Raw genomic sequence first — 23251 nt, forward strand, 5'->3', positions numbered from 1 at the left:
CCCTTCAAATGGAAACATGCTATATTTGTGACAAGATCCAATTATAATATTCAAGTGGCTGTGGATCAAGTGAAATTGGTACAATGTCATTGTTTCTTACAGCACATATTCTGTTGTTAGGAAAATTATCAAAGTGAAAAAAATCCCCTACTAGACGCGAAAATTTAAATGTTGATGACAGAAAAGAAACCAGTTCATGGCTAGTGGTCTATTGCATGTCATTGAAGCACAGTCATCCAGAAAAGATAAATTGAAAGACTTTTGAATCTTGCATTTTCTAAATGGAATCAGATTCCATTCATTCAGGCGCTTTAAACCATGTAAAGAAAAACACTAGAATTCATGTCCCAAGTCATTGTCATGTAGAAGTTTTAGTTCCACTTAAATACAATGACTTTTATTATCTCAAAGATCTAAGGGCAAACAATTTCTCAAATATGAAAATGAGTGTTGGTGGAGATTCTAATTAAAGTTCAAAATGAATTGCTTGTGCATACTTGCCAACTTTTTAAAATTCTCATGGGGGAGAAAGTGTGTGAGTGACATTTTTGACCGGAAAACACATTTCACGCGCAACACATTTAGCAAACAAAAACTAAGGGGAGATAACTTGCTATTAGAAAATAACTTCCTGCATGGAACACTTCCTTCCCTCACTTAAATAAAAAAAAAAGGGGTAAAAACATTATTTCAAGCTTGGCCAATGATCTTTTTTATTCAAGTTTGGAAAGATAATTATGTAAGCAACAAGTTACAAAAAAATAAATGCAAAATTACATTATTTTGAATTATTTAACTCAATGCTCACTCTAAATAAAAGTATTTACTTAGAAATGTTATGAAAATTATGTTGTAAGATAGATGTCAGTCAATGAATGCAAATTATCACAATGATATCACTTTCTAGCAAGCTTTCTTTCCGGCAGTAAACTTCAAAAGAAAATACCTAAAATGTCACAATAAATATATTTTAATATAAATTATAATAAAAGGTTCACCGCCCATGCAGGCAGTATTTATAAATTATATAGGGCCAGCATATATGGTAACCAACAGCCCAAGTTAACATAAAGACAAAGCTAATTAAGGTGCTTCGATCAGTACACTTGTGCTGAGAAAGATTTGAGAAATGAACCCCTCCACAAAGGTTTTGATTTGGTATATTTGCTAGGGTAGTTACAGAAACATTTCAGAGAGCTTATCTATATAATTATATATATATTTTTTTGTGAAGCAGTTACAATAATATTATTGTGTATTAGTGTTTATCTTTGTCGTGCCAGGCTTGTTTTTGTTCAAATGATGAAAATAGTGTTGTATTGATAATTTTCATGATAAAAAACGGCCTTTTATATTCATGTTAAACCATATTAACTGTCTGATTTGAGCTTTTTCACAATGTTTTTTTACAAAAATGTTACCGTGGAAATTGGAGCTACCTAGATACGTATCGGCACGCTGTACACAGGGGCATGTCACTAGTTCGTAGGGCTAGCGGCCGATTACAGGTGTAGCGTGTACTTTGCAAGTACCGTGAGAGTTGCAAGCGCGCATGTGCACTGAAAATTGTCATTTCCGCCGTGAGAGTTACAAGTTTTCAGATCGTGATATAAGTATTTTACCGTTAATTATGATAATCAATTGTGTCAACATCCGAAATCTAGGAATCACAAAATTATATTAAGTAAGTCGTGAAAACTGCTAATACTACGTTAAGATCAGTAAAACGTTGTCAGTTGTAACTGGCGAATGTTACACCTAGTTTGCATGTGAAAACGTAAACAAAGATTCTGTTTCAACGCAGAAAAAATATAACAGTCGGGAAAGCATATGTACCAAAATTAGAGGTAAGGTTAGCAGAAACGTACTGTAGAATCTACTGCTGTATTTTATTATGATCAATTTATTTTCCAGATTCAAATGAAAAATCCTGATTCTTTGGACCGAGCATAGGTGCTTATATTAGTACGTGTATAACTAAAGATATATGACCTTGTTTCATTAGTATCATGCTTACCAGTTTACTGACCCGATGAGTATATCACCAGCTAGTTATATACAATATTGTTTTGTACTTTCTTTCATCCAGACTTTAACTTGTTGATCTGCAGGACAGTATATCTCAGAATGCAAGGAACTGAAACAGCCAACTTCTAAGTTCAAAGTCAATGAAATCATTCTTACAGGTACATAATATATATACATACACATTTTATTATGGCCAGTGTATACATGTATGTAAATCAAACCTTTATGAAAAGTTAAAGTGTAATTGTCTGTGACTCTCTGTAAATTCATGTTCTTTCAAATTAACACGCCTCCTTAAAGTTATGATAACTCCAGAGGTGGATGATTAGTTTATAAACAGCACACAAACTTTCCAATTAATACTTATTAGGGATGTTTCATTTAAATCAACTTCATTAGTATCAGAGAGTTTGATTTGAATCCAACAAATTATTTACATGTACAATATTATGTCATATCAGTGACCTAGATCTTTTAAGATCAGGCCAAAATTTTATCAAAAGCTAACACTTTAATCTTCAAAAACTTTTCAAATTATATCACTGTTATACTGGTATGGACATAATGGGGTGTGCGGACCTAATCCAGCCATGAGAAATGCAAGCACAAATTATAAATGTAAAATATCACTGTTATAATGGTTTATTTTAGTCATTTTGAGTTGAGCCAACCTGATCCAGCCATGAGAAATGCAAGCACAAGTTCAAAATGTCAAATATCACTGTTATAATGGTTTATTATGGTCATTTTGATATGAGCCGACCAGATCCAGCCATGAGAAATGCAAGCAAAAGTCCAGAATGTAAAAAATAACTGTTATACAGTTGATAATGGTCATTTTGAGTGAGCCGACCTGATCCAGCCATGAGAAATGCAAGCAGGAGTTGAAAATGTCAAAAATAACTGTTATACAAGTTGATAATGGTCATTTTGGGGTGAGCCGACCTGATCCAGCCATGAGAAATGCAAGCACGAGTTCAGAATGTAAAAAATAACTGTTATACAAGTTGATAATGGTCATTTTGGGTTGAGCCGACCTGATCCAGCCATGAGAAATGCAAGCACAAGTTCAGAATGTCAAAAATCACTGTTATAAAAGTTTATAATTGTCATTTTGAGTTCAGCCGACCTGATCCAGCCATGAGAAATGCAAGGGAAGCACAAGTTGAAAATGTCAAATATCATTGTTATACATGTTGATTATGGTCAATTTAAGGTGAACTACCCTGATCCAGCCATGAGAAATGCAAGCACAAGTTCAGAATGTCAAATATCATTGTTATACATGTTGATTATGGTCAATTTAAGGTGAACCAGCCTGATCCAGCCATTAGAAATGCAAGCACGAGTCCACAATGTAAAAAATAACTGTTATAATGGTTTATAATGGTCATTTTGAGTTGAGCCGACCTGATCCAGCCATGAGAAATGCAAGCACAAGTTGAAAATGTCAAATATCATTGTTATACATGTTTATTATGGTCAATTTAAGGTGAACTACCCTGATCCAGCCATGAGAAATGCAAGCATGAGTTCAGAATGTAAAAAATAACTGTTATACAAGTTGATAATGGTCATTTTCAGGTGAGCCGACCTGATCCAGCCATGAGAAATGCAAGCACAAATTCAAAATGTAAAATATCACTGTTATAATGGTTTATTATGGTCATTTTGATATGAGCCGACTTGATCCAGCCATGAGAAATGCAAGCACGAGTTCAGAATGTAAAAAATAACTGTTATACAGGTTGATTATGGTCATTTTGGGGTGAGCCGACCTGATCCAGCCATGAGAAATGCAAGCACGAGTTCAGAATGTAAAAAATCACTGTTATAATGGGTTATAATGGTCATTTTGAGTTGAGCCGACCTGATCCATGCAGCCATGAGAAATGCAAGCACAAGTTGAAAATGTCAAATAGCATTGTTATACATGTTGATTATGGTCAATCTAAGGTGAACTACCCTGATCCAGCCATGAGAAATGCAAGCATGAGTTCAGAATGTAAAAAATAACTGTTATACAAGTTGATAATGGTCATTTTCAGTTGAGCCGACCTGATCCAGCCATGAGAAATGCAAGCACAAGTTCAGAATGTCAAATAGCATTGTTATACATGTTGATTATGGTCAATTTAAGGTGAACCAGCCTGATCCAGCCATGAGAAATGCAAGCACGAGTTCAGAATGTTGATAATGGTCATTTTGGGGTGAGCCGACCTGATCCAGCCATGAGAAATGCAAGCACGAGTTCAGAATGTAAAAAATAACTGTTATACGTACAAGTTGATAATGGTCATTTTCAGGTGAGCCGACCTGATCCAGCCATGAGAAATGCAAGCACAAGTTCAGAATGTAAAAAATCACTGTTATAATGGTTTATAATGGTCATTTTGAGTTGAGCCGACCTGATCCAACCATGAGAAATGCAAGCACAAGTTCAGAATGTCAAATAGCATTGTTATACATGTTGATTATGGTCAATTTAAGGTGAACTACCCTGATCCAGCCATGAGAAATGCAAGCAGGAGTTCATAATCAACCTCTGTTGTATAACAGTATTATTTGGCCTGATGAAATTGTGCTTGCATTTCTTATGGCTGGATCAGGTCGGTTCAACCCAAAATGACCTTAATCAAACGGCCTGTATAACAGTGATATTTGACAATTTCAACTTGTACTTGCATTTCCCATTCCTGGATCCGACCTGTTTTAAAAGTCTAAAATATGCATTATAAAGCAATTACCTTTTTTTTGTGTATGTTTTCCACAAACAAATATAAGCCACCTATTTCAGTTTTGCTGAATCATTAATTTTTAGCTCACCTGGTCTGAAGGACCAAGGTGAGCTGATACCATACCATGGCGTACGTGGTCTGTCTGTCCGTCAACAATTGACTTCTTCTTCATAACCGCTCAATGGAATTTGACCGAATTTTGTTGGGCTATAGTAATATAAACGACTTCTTCTCTGAAACTAAGCGATGAATATCGCTAATATTTGTCTGGTAGCATTCTTATCCGGTAGGGATACAAAATTGTACAAATGTTGGGGCTGACCCCCTGGGGGCCTGATGGGCAGAGCCAAAAGGGATCAATTTGGCTTATTTGATATAAATTACTTTTTTTTTTAAACTAAGCAATAGATATTGCTCATATTTGACTGATAGCATCCATAAGATGTAGATTCAAAATTGTACAAATGATAGGGCTGACCCCCCAGAGGCAGGGTCAAAGGGGGGGGGGGGGGGGGGGGTGTCCATTTGGCAATATTGATTTCTCTCAAACTAAGTAATGTATGACATTGATATTTCAGTGGTTACATCTTTGAAACCATTCAGATCCCCACCCCATAACCATATATAGCATATTACTGCGTGGGCATCAAGAGATGAACACATTTCTGATGTGAAAATAGGCCCAGGGGTCTTTCCCCACCCCAAGGGAATGATAGTTTCTTTAAACACAACCATGTTGAATCTTGACTTTGTTTGTGGGTTATTTCTCTAAAGCATTTGAGATCCCCACCCCATAATCATATATATTATAGCATTGTTAGACATCAACAAATTAAGCTATGAACAAACAGAATTATTTTGATGTTTGCTCAAATAATGCAGGTGAGCAATACAGGCCCCTTGGGCCTCTTGTTAATAGTAGTGGTTAAGATACAAGGGGGTGCTTAGTCTTTAAACCATCTGAAGTTGTTGTGAAGCAACTTACAAACTCCTGCAAAGACGGAAAAAATAACAAGTCTACCAGGTAATATGATTGACAGCATGTAAATTTGCATTCCATTATATTCAAGTTCTCAAAATATATGATAGTATTTTATATAAAACATGTATATTTCCTTAAATCATATTTTCAAAATTTTTTAAACACTAATGACTCAAAGCAATTTTAAATATGATCTATTTATTGACAATACAAATTCTCAAAATACAAGTTTTGCAATATAATGGTCATCTTTTCTTTTTAGCAATTTGGTTAAAATGAGAGTATTTTTCCACAAAAGTCTGTATACCGGTTATCATGGTGTTTAGTTACTTTGCTCTTGTTTATCTGTTACATAAATGTTAAAAATAAAAAAGTTCCTGAATTCAAATTCATAACGGTTTTATTTTTTCATATTTTTGATATTTTTTTCAGAATGATACTTCCATCATCACTTACAGAGGTCACTTTAAGGGCAGATATCAAGTGATGGGGAGATGGTTAACTAATTATGATAGCATATTACTACAAGTTACACCACCTGAAAAAAAAACCTCCCAACATAGGCAGCAAGTTGACGGATACCCATTGCATGGGCATGTTAGAAGTACGGTTACAAACTTTATCAACTAGCTTGAATACTATACAATTCAATATACTTGTAAAAGATTTTTAATCAAACTAGGTACCTGCTATATATGGAGTGCTATGAATTTTCCTTATTGAATTTGACCTATTTTCAAGATCACATATGGGTCAAATAGTTAAAAAAAATAGTTAAAGATACCTTTGAAAATCTTCTTTTTAAGTTCTTAAAAAAAAGGGTACACATCCTGGGCCAGTAGGTACATTTACCTGCTATGGAGTGCTGAAGTTGCCTAACAACAATGACCTTGAACTATTTGCGAGGCCAAAGGAGTCAAATCTCAAGTTCCAGAAGACCGGGAGACCTGATCTTTTGCCAGAAGACACCATGGATGGAGTGCTATAAATCTCCCTCATATTAAAATGACCTTTTTTCTGGGCTCAAGTATGTTTAAAACCTGGGTTTGATATAGGTTTTGTCTTGAATTATCAAAAACACCAAATGAGGTTATTAGCTCACTGGGGTATAATTATTTGCCCCTGGCTTTGGCATCCGTAGACAGCTAGGTTTTAGTTTAATAAAACTGTGTTGTGTCAATATTGAGGATATACCTTAGGTATTTGACGTGTGTTTCTGGTGACAAGGCCTTTCCATTGATATTACATTTGTGGACCTGCTGACCTTGACTGACCTTCGACCAAATTTACCTTTAATCTTGAATTGGCCACTAAATGTTAACTGTACAATATAGGGCTTTCATATTTGACATACGGTAAACCTCCGGTTAGTTCGAACAAAATTAAATAAATATTGACGAACCTGTTCGAATTATTCGAAATTATGCTTCAAAAAATATGCGTGAGTTCGAACTATTTGAGACAATATCGGCGAAAATCTTGGCAGAGTAAAATCATTAGACACAAACACATCCATCGTAAATCTGATACGTAACAACGGCGGCCTGAACAATGGCACATTTATAAGTAAGTAAAATGATAGTTTTTCATTTAATTCAATATTAATTGATCGTTAAACGTTCTTCATTTCGCGATAATTATGATGGTTTTTGCGCGAAGCCGCTCGCGGATCGGGCAATGCGTAGCTACAGTAGGCCCCAAAATAGTACAGTACACGTTTCATTTGTGACACAAAAGTTAAACATTTGTACAGTATAATCTTTGCAAGATTATATTTTTTATCTGAATGATTAACTATCACTTTATTATTGTAATAAATGGTCTCTTAAATACATCAAAAGCAGAATACATAACCTGTTGCGTTTACGAAACCACTACTGTAAAAATAGGCGATATGTGTTGGTACAATTAGGTCAGAACATCAACATGTCTGTTTTAAATATGCCCAGTCGTATTATCTACAAAACATAGTTGATACCTGCAAAATTATCCATCACTAATTGGGACACCTGTAGCTATGCTCAGGCAAAGGGGAGGTAACTTTTTTTTGGTCACCTTACCTTATACCTAAAACGTCATTCTCAAGCGCCTTTTTATAGCGTTAAATTAGCACATGAAAGCGTATACCTTTCAAACATTCGATTGACCGATGATGCATATATGATATTGAGGCTATGTTAATGAGAAAAATCTTAGAGAAAATCAATGGCGGTAAGATGCGGTCCAAAATTGAAATCTGTAAATCCGTGTATTTTTCTTTAAACGCCGATTACATGTCAAAAATACTCTTATTTAATTTAACACATGTTCTATATATACATACATACCATAAAAGATGTGTGATTATTCCGCTTTTTGTTCGAAATGACCATATGAAAAAAATAAAATGGGGTCCGTTACGACTATGGTAAGCCACAGACCATGTTGACATTATCTACTTTCACTTTCATGCAGGTTTGGTTTTAGCATTTGAAAATGCATAACACTTCAATTTTGTCGATGTACAACTTAATTAAGTTATTAATTTAAAAGATAGTAATGGTACTGCACCAATGAAACATTTTCATGAAAGAATTTATCTATATAGCATGTATAATCCACTAACTTATAGTTGAGTATCGTAACTCACGACAAGTTACGTAAGCGATCGTTCCGACGTGATTGTGACGAATATTGTGCAAGTTTGTTACTGTGAAATTGAAACTAGTGAAAGTAAAATCGGGACTGATATAGACTTGGTATGTTCCTAAAAATCTCAATGATTATTTCCAAGTGTTGTTAAAAATACATTTTCATGTGATTTCAATATATTTGACAGTCGTCTTAATTCTAACAATGTCAAAGATACGGTCACAGACACAGTCCCTGATTAATTTGATGCTTTTCATACAGATATTTAAATGTTACTTCTTATTTTTCTAGTTTACATGTTTTAGACAGGTGTGTGTATTTTCTTTGGCGAAGAAAGCAAAATTGTAGATAATTGCAAAGGGAGATAATTTGCTTGTTTTTTTTTTAAATTGTGGCATCTTTGCGCAGAGATAAAAAAAAAATTTATGTTTTAGACGCCAAATTTGCTTTCATATGATAAAATACATATATTTTTATATTGTGGTTTATGTAAATATCGCCAAAATCACTTTGAAAATTTTTTTTTTTTCATACTGACGCATTTTTTGAAAAATGGTTGACAAAGCTGACAAGAATTACCAAATTTCCGAAATTAAAAAAAAATCATTAAAAATCCAAAAATCCACACATCTTCATTCTGGTTTTTTTATTGGCATGCCTAAGAGATGCTTCATGCATAAACATACAGGTTGCAAGTATATTGATAAAAAATAAAAATGCCTGAGCATAGCTAACACCTGTGGATTGTTTTGACTGGTCACGTCACTCGGCACGATCGGGCGGCCGATCCTTTCAACTTTACCGCAAGCGACACCTCGCGTGGCCTGCTTACCTAGCGTGAGGTCGCAGGTTTTCAGGTAATACCTTGATTGGCAATACTTAAGAGATTGTCCAGTCACAATTAAATAATCATAATGCTAAGTTAACACTAGTTATATTTGAAACATGTTTGCACAGTTACAATGATCGCGTTACAATGTCGGCGGCGACTGTCATTGCGTTTTTATAAACATGTTTAATAACGTAAAACACACAACTCATGACCTGTTTCAATGACAAACTGTTCTGACTTGCAACTCTCACGGATCTTGCAACTCTCACGGCGACCGGTGTCCCCTCCGTGTAACTTGCAACTCTCACGGACTTGGAAAGTACACGCTACCGACGTTGTCGGACAACCGTGTTATCTATTAAAACTTTGTCTTACCGCTCGCATCATCTTGTACTGGCAGTCGCATCATCGAAGCGATTCCTCCAGCTCTCGGCATATCGTGTCCCGATAATGGTTCATTAAATTTTCCATTGGAACGACACGTACTTGAAAAATATCTCGATACCTTTGTAGCAGACGCTCTTGATACCCGGCCTAACATGTTAACAGGTGCTCGTCTTGGTCTCGCTTCCTTCGAGACTTCACGAGAAAAAGTCACGGAAGTTGGTATGGTTACAGCGTCAAGATGGCGGCAAGTGGACCGTCCGTAAGTGTATTATTTTGTAACTTTGTATTATTTCATGTTCATGATTTCTAAAACGACTTACAATCACGAAGAATAATTTAAGATGTCCTTAAGATATCAATACGTTTTAATTGACTATATTGACGCAAACGTTATGTAACCTTCAGAATTCATATGAACACAGCAGTAGGCCTAACGACATCCTTGCCAAAACTTTAAGCGACACCGAAGTAAAACGGTGATTATTCCACATTTTCATAAATTGGTGAGCTCTGACTCTTTACAAGATATAGGTCTGCCAGAATGACCATGTCTGGTGTCAGGGCCAGAGGAAGCTGTGGCTAGCATGTCCCGGATGACTGACCATTTGGCCAGACAGAGGGACACGTACGTGGACAGAATGGTCTGGCCTACAGTAGGCCTACGGCATTAAATATATGAAATCTGGCGAAGGTATGAGTGTCAGAATCCACTCGGACTTCCATGTAGTGAAAAAAAAAAACCCGTAAAGCAGACACAGTGCCAGGATTCATGTTCTAGAAGCCTCTTACTCCAAAGTTCTATTTTAAAACAGATTCATAGTTTTCCATTAATACTAATAGGCTACAGTACACGCATACAGGGTTCATGCCTAATAGGCTATGAGTTTGACAAACATGTTACCATGATGTAAGATGGTGCAGGATATTGAAATGTAAGAATTAATTTATATGTGACCAGAAGCTTTGAATCCTTATAACCTGTACCATGATGCAGAACAACATTCGAAAAAGAGGCCAAGAAACTGCTTGCAGCATTCTGCACCATTCAATGACACAGTAATATGTTTGTCACAATAATAGCTAGGCATGGACCCTGTGCATTGCATAATCACAAAGTTAATTTTAAGATATGGTGTGGTTCAAATCCTTATTTTTTGTGTTTTATAGTTTCGTTAAGTTAAGGTCATTTGATGGATCAACTTCAAGTACCATTTTATATCGTAACCTAGCTTTGTCAGGATTCAGAAACTGTGGAGAATTGGGGCACCTGAGCTTTTGTCCATTAATGCTTCAACTAGATTAAGATTGTGTTTAATGTATCATTCCATATTATGGTATCGGACCAAATGCACCTAATAAAGCTATAATCTTATCTGCTTGATCTGTAATTGAACTTAATTTTAACAATCTGGGGTCTATTATTTCCCTAGCCTTCATTTGCTCTTGATAAGATCAATTCAGATTTGTCCTCCGAGTTGTTTGCCATTACCTTCCTAATTCATCCTGGACACTACTGATTTTAACTTCCTTGCCTTTTCTCCCAATTCTATCAACAAAAATAGGGTTATGATTTTTGTAAATCACTTTTGATAACCCTGTATAGATAGGCCAATTCTGTAAGTTCAGTTCATGTATTTTTCATGATGCTGAATATAGGTCAGGATGCTGACAAGCTATGCTTGGGGCATGGTTCACATAATTACCAGTTCACAGACTGGAATGAAATTTGACAGGCATAAATCAGCATGTGTGATAGTTCTTGATGAGTAAATCAATAATGAAACCCAAATTAATCTGTAGCCTCATGACTATTTATTGAAGCAATCAATATGAGGCTGATCATGGTTGGATAAACTAAGTTTAAAGCCTTTTAAAGAATTTATCATTCTGTTGATCATGAGCTATAATGACATGTTTGCTCCTAACCTCGAAAATGTTTACCTGCAATATGTCAGGAAAGCACTTTTTGAAGGGATATAAATTCCATGAATTTGCTTGTTCTGTATTTTATTTTAGATAATTGTTGCATGTCCAGGATTATTTCCAATTTTGTAAGTTCAGTGTAAAATTTGAATTGTTACATTTCAGCTCGTGTTTACTGCAAGTTCATCAAAACATAAGAAGAACAGTGCTCAAGATGCCAAACTCCTACGACGACCAAGAGCCCCTAAACCCCTACCTCCACTGTCAGCACCTTCCCCAACCAAGAATGCAAATTCACCAGTGAAACCATTTTATGAAACATATGACTATGATACAGATATTCCTACAAGAGAAACCCCAGTGACAATTCGACAGTCTCCCACACCAAGTGTGGTGCCTAGCTTGATATCACCGCCACCTTCAGAATCCAACCCAACAAGAAAACACTACCTATACAGACATGTTATACAGCATGGATCTCAACAAACTAATGTGACTTTTGTCAGCAGAGATGACAAGAAATTTATTTTGGATCCTTTGTACAGGGTCAAAACAAGTCTTGGAACTTATGTTGATGGAAAATCTTTAATAAAGCCGTTTAAACCGAGAGGACCAGAAAGTTTCCCTGCCCGACCACCTCGGAGACACCCTGAAATATTCCATGTTGACTATGTTGATGATATAAGATATTATGCTCCCCCTACGTTTACTTTAGAAACATTCATGATGGAGATATCGGACAGACAGAGACTTCCAATGAGGTCTGTGAAACAGGCAATGTGCTCCAGACATAATTACAAGAAAATGACAAAGCTACTTGCCGAACAAAATACATATGAATTATCTCAGGACTTAGTTCACACCAACACATTAACTCCTGAAGGTAGGGGTTTATGACTTTTCTTGATTTCAGGATTCTTTTGTGTTAACTGGAATTATTTAATGGTACTAATTAATTGATATCCACAAGTTAAACAGGACATTAATTATGTCCCCTTATCACATACATTCTTTGTATTTTCATGGAAAACCTAGCTGACAGCTGTACTAAGAAATTTCAACATTGATATCTTATTATTGATTATAAAAATGTTTGGTCATGAAAACTTTGAGTTTAAACAATAAAACAATATCTTTATCTAGGAATGTTCTGTAACTGTCATATGTAATTTACTGGTGCTATAGATCAGGAGTTAGAATCACAGATGGGGCATGAGTCATAATTGTCTATGTTGTATAGATTTGGAACTTCTTTCACATTAATGATACTATATGTGTTTAATGTACTGTTAAATATTATTCTCTAGGGCAAAGCATTCCCCCGGTAGAGCCCAGAATTCCACAGAAGCAGCTGCTTATAGAGATGGCGGCCATGATAAAACAACATGTCCGTGATCTCATGAACACAGAAGTTAAATCTGTTATTCGTCCACTAAAACGATACAGTCCTAGCCACCATGATGCAGATGTACCACACACAGAGATTATACTGTATGAGGACGATACAACAGAGGTGGCCAGTAGGAGTCAGCAGATTCGACAGTAGGTGTTAACCTGATATTGACACCAGATATGAGGTGTTAATTGTTATCATTATTAAAATTTCTTTAGTCTAATGTCAACTTTTTCACCAAACATGCAAACTTTATCATATTTTTCTTTCTTTTAAAGAAAAGTCATAATATTTTGTTCTTGTATGACAAGATATTGATGATTTTACTTTTTAATTTTTTCAGAGATACAGAAATTCCCTCTGTGGATTCCATGTTCCACTCAGCCCGGTCTCGGTATTTCCAGGGCTCAGGGACGCAGTCAGTCACCCTTCAGTGAGTTCTGTACTAAAATGTGTTGTTTTTTGCTCACCTGGCCCAAAGGGCTGGTGAGCTTATGCTGTTCATCTGTCCATTATCATTTCCTTTAAATCGCTACTAGTCTAGAATGACAGAATGGATTTTGAAGAAATTTGGTCCGGAGCATAACTGGGCAAAGGAGATCTAATGTTGTATAAACAGAGGGTGTGGCTTCCTTGGGGTCGGATGGGCGGGGCCAAATAGGGGAATTTAGGAAAATCCTTTCGATGGCTACTACTAAGTACTACTAGTCATGAACGACTGAATAGATTTTGATGAAATTTTGCTTGGAGCATTTTTGGGCAAAGGAGATATAATGTTGTATAAACAGAGGGTGTGGCTTCCTTGGGGCCAGAGAGAGAGAGAGGGTCTAATAGGGGAATGTTTTCATGATGAATGACAGGATTTTGTTCACATTTGGTTTGAACCATAGTCAGGAGGGGCAGCAAAAAAGGTAGAAAATAATAGTTGTATAACTTAAATGAAATTATTTCGCCAAAATGACTGAAATATCTAGGTGAGCGGTGCAGGCCCACTGGACCTCTTGTTATTTAGTACTTTCTTGCTTAACACTGCATTATATAGACTTTATAACATTACCAGCTTCCCAAAGTATGAACCATGTTGTCATTAAATTTTCAGATGCATTTTCAATTTGCAATAAGATGTTTAGCAAAATGATGTCTTGTACATGTAGGTGATTCAAACTTGAGAACTAATAAGTCTGAGTTATAAGCAGGATTTTCAGCCAAAATAGATTTCTAAGAAAATCTAAATCCTGGAGTGAAAGGTGCTCAATTTTTATTAATAATAATCGTTTTAACTTTATTTAGTCTTAGTGCGTACCCAGGTTCTGTCTATTACATTATTACATAAATGATTGTAATGTCTTTACAACAACTTTAGAAAAATTGAAATCTTCTATTAATTAAGTGATTTGGAAATTTATCATAAATAATACCTTTTAAAGAAAATCTTTTAAATATATTTCAATCTTAATATTTTAAAATAACTCATTTATCAACAGCTGCACCTGGAGATGCTAATGGAGTAATCTCCCCTTCAGAACTTGCAATATTAGATTCCCTCATCAATGGTGGCAGGGCTCTGAGTTTGAAGGTAAATATCAGAGTGTTTCCTTATTCATTTAAATCTTTAAAAAAATTCAAATCCAATCAAATAATCATAAAATAGGTATGAGGTATCTTTTGAAAAGTGAAGAAATTCAGTTTTTAGCTCGTCTCTTCGAAGAAGAGTGAGAGCTTATGTTGTCGCGTCGGCGTCGGCGTCTGTGTCGGCGTCGGCGTCGGCGTCGGCGTTGGTTTTCCAAATGTTAAATTTTTGGTGCAAGTGTTGAAAGGCATAGTAATTTATGGTAATATGGTCACTGTGGGGGTCAAACTATCCCCTGGCGGAGTTAAACTAAAAGATTTTTTGGAAAAAAACCAGATTTTTGAAAAAATTTGGACTTAGAAAATTTTTGCGTTAAGTTTTTGGTGCAAGTGTTGAAAGGTATTAATACATCACTTTATAATTGTACTAGGGTGCTGATAATTGGCAATAGAGTCCCTCTGGGATTAGACTATCCCCTGCCAGAGTTAAACTAAAAGATTTTTTTGGGGAAAAAACCAGAATTTTCAAATTTTTGGACTTAGAATATTTCTGCGTTAAGTTTTTGGTGCAAGTGTTGAAAGGTATTAATACATCACTTTATAATTGTACTAGAGTGCTGATAATTGGCAATAGAGTCCCTCTGGGGGTTAGACTATCCCCTGCCAGAGTTAAACTAAAAGATTTCTTTTGGAAAAAACCAGAATTTTCAAATTTGTTGACTTAGAATATTTCTGCGTTAAGTTTTTGGTGCAAGTGTTGAAAGGTATTAATATATCACTTTATAATTGTACTAGGGTGCTGATAATTGGCAATAGAGTCCCTCTGGGGTTAGACTATCCCCTGCCAGAGTTAAACTAAAAGATTTTTGTGGGAAAGAATTTTCAAATTTTTTGACTTAGCTGCGTTAAGTTTTTGGTGCAAGTTTTAAGAGGTTTGAATACATCACTATATAATTGTACAAGGGTGCTGATATTTGGCAATAGAGTCCCTATGGAGTAAGACAATCCCCTCCTGGAGTAAAACTTAAAAAAAAAATTGGATTTTTTGTTTTTAAATCTGTGTTTTTTTGTTTTTGTTTTTAAATCTTTGGACTTTGTGTTACGTTTATATTGTGAGTGTTGAAAGGCATAGTAATACATGGTATTAGGTTCCCTGTGGGGGTTAAACTATCCCTTTCCTGAGTTAAACTGAAATGTTTTTTTGAGGAAAAAACACATTTTTTAAAAATTTTCGTGCAGATGTTGAAAGCTTTTTAACACATCACTTTATGATTGTACTAGGGTGCTGATATTTGGTAAAAGAGTCCTTCTATGGAGTTACACTATCCTTTCTTGGGGTGAAACTGAATATAAAACAATATGAAAACGTCACAATAGACAATTTATACCAGTCACATTTTTCAAGGGAGACAACTCTCATTAGGATATGTTGTCAAAAAATTGAAGAAATATGTCCAAAAGCAATTACATTTGTGTTTAATATCTTCATTTAATCTACAACAGCATAATTTGTCTCCCAAATGTTTGTCAATAAATAATTTATATATATATAAATTGGTATGGTTTTGAAAATTGCATGAATTCACAAAACATAATCTGATCAAGTAAGCAATCTAAATATTATTAATGCAATTTGCGAAACCATTCCAATTAATATATTTTAATTATTTATTGACAAACATTTGCGAGACGAGCTATGCTGTTCTCCAACAGCTCTTGTTTACAATGCACACCAAATGAATAAAATTTCAGCACAGATCTAGGTTATTATTTCATATATGGTTAATCAGCTGCATTTAATACGTTTTATTGTACTATCTACTAAATAAGTGTACTGAAGGTTTTTTCTTATAAATTTTACAAGCGTATCAATTCTTGATGACTAGACAAATGTTTCTGTCATATTTTAATTAGTATATAACTGTGAAGTTGTTTAAGTGTACAATGATATCCATCAATGCATGTATCAACAAGTCATATGGCTCAGCCACAGTTGATAGCATTTGACTTTTCAATTTAATGTAGGTTTTCTTTAAGCTTCAGTTTACATCTCGACTAGCCCAAGTTTCCTCTGACCCTGACACCAGTGTCTAGTATATATAGGACCTACACCAGACATGGTTTCAGGGCCAGAGGAAACTTGGGCTACATCTCGACATATTTTCCCTGTAGGACGGCTTTTAGTAGTGAGACATCAATATTTCCATTGTATTGACTGCCATCTATAGCTAATATCTTTTATTTATAAATTACCAGGCACATTTTATATCAGAATTGCCAGACATCAACCCTCTCATTCGAACAGTGACCTACATCAACCTGTCATTCAATGACTTCACGGTATGTTCTCTGCAGTTGAAAATTTTAGATATTAGGTATATATGTTTGCCAGAATAAAGGGTACACCTTGTTCCTTTATGATAATTACATAATTAATGTTACGCATGTAATGTATATCTGTGACATTAATTGGTAAACCTAATTCTTTGCTACTGCTTCACCAAGCTAATGCTTGCAAAAGACAGTTAATTGTGTTAAGAACTTGTGCTACTCTCACAGAATTATGGACCTTAATTCTTTTATTCCGATATTTGATACATTTTATGCATCAACAGACAAAGACTGAGTCTTTGTTTTGTTATATTGAACAGGATATGTGATGGATGTATGCATTGCAAAAAATGCATGTGACTTATTTACAGCAATTGGTAATTGTGAAAGAAATGTTTCAAAAAAAAATAAAATAATCACAACATAATTTGCAGTTGGGTGATCAACAACAAAATCTGGTAGTGATGTCATGTCTTTAAAGATGTTTTGTAATCAATAATTTGATATACCTAATTACAGAATTGCATTGTATTGCAGAAAATTGTGAGAAAATGTCATTCTCTCAAAGTAATTAAATTTGATTATTGACATTTTCAGCTGTTTCCTCGCTCCATACTTGATGTAAAGCAGTTGGTGACACTGAAGTTGAGGAACAATCCTCTACGAGAACTGCCACCTGACATCCAGCGTCTTAAGAACTTAAAAACATTGGTTGTGTCTTTCTGTCTCCTACAGACACTGCCTCTTGGGTATGTCAGCACACACCTCAGTCAACATATTACTGGACTTATTTAATTGATCCTTATCATTAGCTACTGCAGTGTTTTGTATGGTAATGTTCGTCAGTTTTCAATTAATCATAATTTGCAAATTGTATCATCTGATGGAAAACACTGACATTTTGCAAGTAAGACAACTGCTAGAAGCAGTGGAGTTGGTTTTATCAATATAACTTAAGTTGCTAGTATAAGTCTACAAGTTGAAGTGAAAGAAAGTAACACTATTTAAAACTAAAATAGATTAATACTTCTATGGACCATAAAACTGAATATGCTTTATTTCTTTTCAGTTTGTTTTCTTTGCAAAAACTGCGGCATCTGGATATCTCCTACAACAAAATCACTTTTGTCCCAAATGAAGTCAGTCAGTTCAGGTATTTTCCTCTATTTGTTCATTATTCTGTTATAATAAGTTTAAATCCTTCCTTTATAAACTTACCGAGCAGATATCATCTCCTGTCTGTATGTAATGCTCATGACCCAGTTTTATTCTTTGTAAGTGTGGGTATACTTGTGTAATATAAATCATCAGCACAATTTATCAGAGCCAGTTCAAGTCAGACTAAAGAGAATGCATTTATACATGGCAATTATATTGGTAAATATTGTATTTGTTTTTCATACATTATATATCTTATCTGATTTTATTATAACTATTCAGATTAACTATAGAGCCTTTAGGCCTACTGTTACATGAGGTAGTAACCAGAGAGGAGACCTCGGATATTGTTACATCAAACGGTTTCCTTTTGTACAGGTCCCTGAGAGAACTAAATATGGAGGGAAACCAGTTACCAGCCATGCCATGTGGTGCTTTACTGTTGGAACTCAACTATCTCAATGTCAAAAACAATTTTATGCATCCGCTGTTTTGGAAAGAAAATACTCGCAACCAACCTCAGGTAACTGAAAAACGCTTCTATATATATATTATATATATATGCGACTCCTATTCACTTAAATGTTAAAGTTAGCTAGGTAAGCAAAATGTTTTGCCATAAGAGAACTTTTAACTAAGAGCTATTCCAGAAATAACTGTGTGGGAGGGGTGGAAGACACTTGTATACAAATTTGATGGGTGGTGGGGTTGAATCCACATTTTTCTAGTATTCCTTATACTGAATGTGTTTTGATATTTGATGGATGGCAGGGTCTCTAAAACAATGCCTCCTACCCCTCCTGCATGGATAATTTTAGAACAGTTGTAATGTTATATATAAAGCATGGATCTGACAGATATTGTCTGTAAATATTGACAGAAAATCACTGGTAGCTCTAAGGGGAATAACAAACATACAAATATAATACCTAGTATGTGTGCAATACATTGTTACAGTTAATTTAGCAATATTATCATCTATCACTCGACAGAGACTGATTGATATGGCCGCTCTGACAATGTGTAAGTCTGAAATGTACCGGAAGACGGAGGGCCTGGCACCGTCAGTCATCAGCGTCTTGTCCAGGTAAACAGCTATCCCTGTATCAGTTAACTGTACTATGATAGTGATTATTATATTTTTTTCAATTTGATCAACTTTGTTCAATTATATATCTGTTGGCTGTCATATAAACAGTATTTCACTGTCGTTATGTATTTTTTTCATTAGTATAGATCTCAACATTCATTTGTCCTGGTAATGATGCACTATATAGATATATATTTTTTCAGACATGTCAGTTTGTTTATAAACATGTTCAAAAAGTCTGTAAACAGACTGAAATGTTGTCATATCTTCTTTCTTCTCGTTAGATATAAACTCATCGTATTAATTAACCAATTTAATGTTAATCAATGACACATCTCTGTCATTACATAAACCTATCATCAGGGCTCACTAATACCTTTATTGAACTATTTCTTTGTTATCTGTACTCTTTACATAAACCTATGACCATGTACACCTCTATCTAACTATCTGTTAGTGATCCATACTGATTACATAAACCTATGACCATGTACACCCCTATCTAACTACCTGTTAGTGATCCATACTAATTACATAAACCTATGATCTGGACTCATGTGGACCACTAACACGCCTCTATTGAACTACCTGTAAGTGATCTGTACTCGTCACATAAACCTATAATCAGGACTCACTAACACCTTTATTGAACTGTTTGTGATCTGTAGCCGGTCTACATGTGACTGCTGCCATGGACCTCTATATGGACCAGGCTTGAGGATCATACGACCTGTGAGCAAGCTTCATGGTATCATCAATCTCCCCTTCATCTTCCGTGCCTGCTCACCTCACTGTCTCAGGGACTTCAAAAGCAGCAAAGAGACACTCTCCGAAATTCTGTATGGTGCTAGGGAAGGACTTACTGATGAAGAAGAGGAGGAGGAGGAGGAAGAGGAGGAGGAGGAGGAAGAAGGGGAGTAAAATTACCTAAAAGTTGTCATCAATTTATCCAGTTTAATGAATATCTGTTTTGGGAACTATGTAAGTGAAATATTAACAGACAATAAAAGTATATAAACGATAAAATCTATGGCAATATTGACATGATATTCATTGTAGCATGGTTACTGATAAGAAATATGCTGTTAGTAATTTCTGCTGTCTTGCCATGTAATTGACCAGGGTTGTTTAGAGCTGAGGTGATACCATCAGAGACTGGAGTCTATAGTGCTAGTTTTATTGGACAAAGTACAATTCATGTCCAATTTCTGTTTCATTGTGTCCATTTACATTGTATCTACATGAGTAGATATTGTTACTCGCGCTCTTTCTCAAAGTTCTTATTGTATTTTTGAAATATGAAGAAGCTACAGTATTTGTAGAATTTGACTTTTTTTATATCGCGATGTCAAAATTTAGAATACTGTTGCAGCATGATTCTAATATTAAAGAAAGGGGAAGTGGATACTGTCACTAGGGTAAACAAATAGTATATGCATCTACCAATTTATTTTATGTATTGGTCATAATAATATTCTAGCTGCTGACATGTCAAAAATACTGAATTCACATTCCATATACACGTATATCATTACTTATATCAGAATTTCAAAGTTTACCAAAATTAATTTTAGCTATAAGATAGTCAAAATAATACCTAAATGTAGCATGGAATTTCATCTTAATTCATGTAAATGTGATGATTTAAGCAGTAAAATGATCATATGGCTTTTATCTTGGTAACACTTTAAAGCTCACTTTCACCTGTGATAATTGAAGGTTGGTGACCCAAGTTTGATCATAAGCTTGCTTTATTACTAAGCATTATTGTAATCAATGCAATTCAATTCCACAAACAATTTATATATCAATGAAAATTAGGGGAAAAACATTATCAAATAAATGCAAAGAAAATTTTGTTATGAAATACATGTAAAGCTTGTTAGTTCTCAATCTTTTTTTTGTTGTTGTCTTTTTTTAACATGTCATGTTTATGTAGAAACCACATTACGTCAAAATCAAATCCCTAATTGATCACTTTATAACTAGCATTGGTTTATTTCATTAATGATGCTGGCACACTTATTGTAGATCTACAAGGCTGCATCTGAAAGTAAAATTTGGATTTCAGTAAAATTTTTGTTTTAGCAAAACATAATTTTTCTTTACAATATATTTCACACGCATTATTATTTAACATTTTATTAAAATGCAACTTTTAACATTTGAACAGAATGTGGAAATAAGCTTTTTATATAATTGAATTTGAAAAAAAAAATCTTATCTTTATTCGTGGTATTTATTGTTCTCATTTAAGTGTTTATTGTCGTATATCCCCAACCCTACAGGCCATTGTGTATTATAGATATAATAGATATATCCGTGGGCTTGGGGATTTGTGCCTTCGTTTATATGTTAGATTGTCTACTCAGAAACTTAGTATCAATACAAGTATTAATGTGATTCTGTCAGTATGCTAAAGTAGATGATATTAATGGTGACAATGTATTTCACTGAATGGACATGTTTAGTGCTTACATATTTATTTGATATGAAACTTTTGTATTTATTTTGTTTTACCAAAAGGAACATGATGGATATAAATCAGTACTTATTTGTTAATTAAATCAGTATATTTCTGTTATATTTTGTAAATGCCATATTTTAAGTTTTGCCAAAAATACAGATTGGTAGTTTGATATACATAAAAATGTATGATTTATTGTTTTTCTAAAAATCATTTTAAAGAAATGAATAAGAAACTATGTTTTTTGGCTCTTGTTTGAGTTTCATATCACAATTCAATCATCGTTACCTGTACGTAATGGAGACTATCATTACTTGTCACAATTCAATCATCGTTACCTGTACGTAATGTAGACTAATAATCATCGTTACCTGTACGTAATGTAGACTATCATTACTTGTCACAATTCAATCCTCGTTACCTGTACGTAATGTAGACTATCATTACTTGTCACAATTCAATCTTGTTACCTGTACGTAATGTAGACTAATAATCATCGTTACCTGTACGTAATGTAGACTATCATTTCCTGTCACTATTCAATCATTGTTACCTGTACGTAATGTAGACTAATAATCATCGTTACCTGTACGTAATGTAGATTATCATTACTTGTCACAATTCAATCCTCGTTACCTGTACGTAATGTAGACTATCATTACCTGTCACAATTCAATCCTGGTTACCTGTAGGTAATGTAGACTATCATTACTTGTCACAATTCAATCATCGTTACCGGTACGTAATGTAGACTATCATTACTTGTCACAATTCAATCCTCGTTACCTGTACGTAATGTAGACTATCATTACTTGTCACAATTCAATCTTGTTACCTGTACGTAATGTAGACTAATAATCATCGTTACCTGTACGTAATGTAGACTATCATTTCCTGTCACTATTCAATCATTGTTACCTGTACGTAATGTAGACTAATAATCATCGTTACCTGTACGTAATGTAGACTATCATTACTTGTCACAATTCTATCACTGTTACCTGTACGTAATGTAGACTAATAATCATCGTTACCTGTACGTAATGTAGACTATCATTACTTGTCACAATTCAATCTTGTTACCTGTACGTAATGTAGACTATCATTTCCTGTCACTATTCAATCATTGTTACCTGTACGTAATGTAGACTAATAATCATCGTTACCTGTACGTAATGTAGACTATCATTACTTGTCACAATTCAATCATCGTTACCTGTACGTAATGTAGACTATCATTACTTGTCACAATTCAATCCTGGTTACCTGTACGTAATAGAGACTATCATTACTTGTCACAATTCAATCCTGGTTACCTGTACGTAATAGAGACTATCATTACTTGTCACAATTCAATTATCGTTACCTGTACGTAATGTAGACTATCATTACTTGTCACAATTCAATCTTCGTTACCTGTACGTAATGTAGGTTATGCTGCTGGTCATGGTTTTGTCAATTTATATCATTTGATGAAATTATTGGGAATAAGTTAGAACACTAAATGAGAAATTCTAAGTAGAAAATAATTTCTCAATACATGCATACAGAAAGGTTGGTGTTGTGAAACCATATATCTTGTATAAAGCCTAAAGGCTAAACTGTTAATCTTGTTGTATTGTTGGTATCAGATGGAGATACACTGTATTTAAAGTTGTATGACTGTGATATTAATATGAATTACTGCAATCAGTTGACAATAAATATTGAAAAAATACAACT

The 23251-nt window shown here is 34.5% G+C and overlaps 2 protein-coding genes across 2 annotated transcripts in view; one reads left to right on the top strand and one right to left on the bottom strand.

Moving 5' to 3' along the window:
* LOC117342115 (agmatinase, mitochondrial-like) overlaps positions 1-9841 on the bottom strand; it is a 23651-nt gene extending 13810 nt beyond the window's left edge. Inside the window, exon 1 of the mRNA XM_033904117.1 lies at positions 9587-9841. Within this exon, the coding sequence (XP_033760008.1) occupies positions 9587-9752 (166 nt within the window). The 5' untranslated portion in view covers positions 9753-9841. The remainder of the gene's footprint in view (positions 1-9586) is intronic.
* Positions 9770-23246, top strand: LOC117342114 (leucine-rich repeat-containing protein 63-like). Its single transcript, XM_033904115.1, is given in 12 exon segments — positions 9770-9857; positions 11687-12404; positions 12829-13063; positions 13258-13324; positions 13326-13347; positions 14399-14490; positions 16740-16823; positions 17412-17563; positions 17884-17967; positions 18351-18495; positions 18965-19059; positions 19731-23246. Coding segments are annotated over 12 exon segments (1968 nt in total). The 5' UTR covers positions 9770-9836; the 3' UTR covers positions 19984-23246.
* The last annotated feature ends 5 nt before the right edge of the window (positions 23247-23251 follow it).

Source organism: Pecten maximus, chromosome 14 (genome assembly GCF_902652985.1).
Source record: "Pecten maximus chromosome 14, xPecMax1.1, whole genome shotgun sequence".
In the NCBI taxonomy this organism is placed as follows: domain Eukaryota; kingdom Metazoa; phylum Mollusca; class Bivalvia; order Pectinida; family Pectinidae; genus Pecten; species Pecten maximus.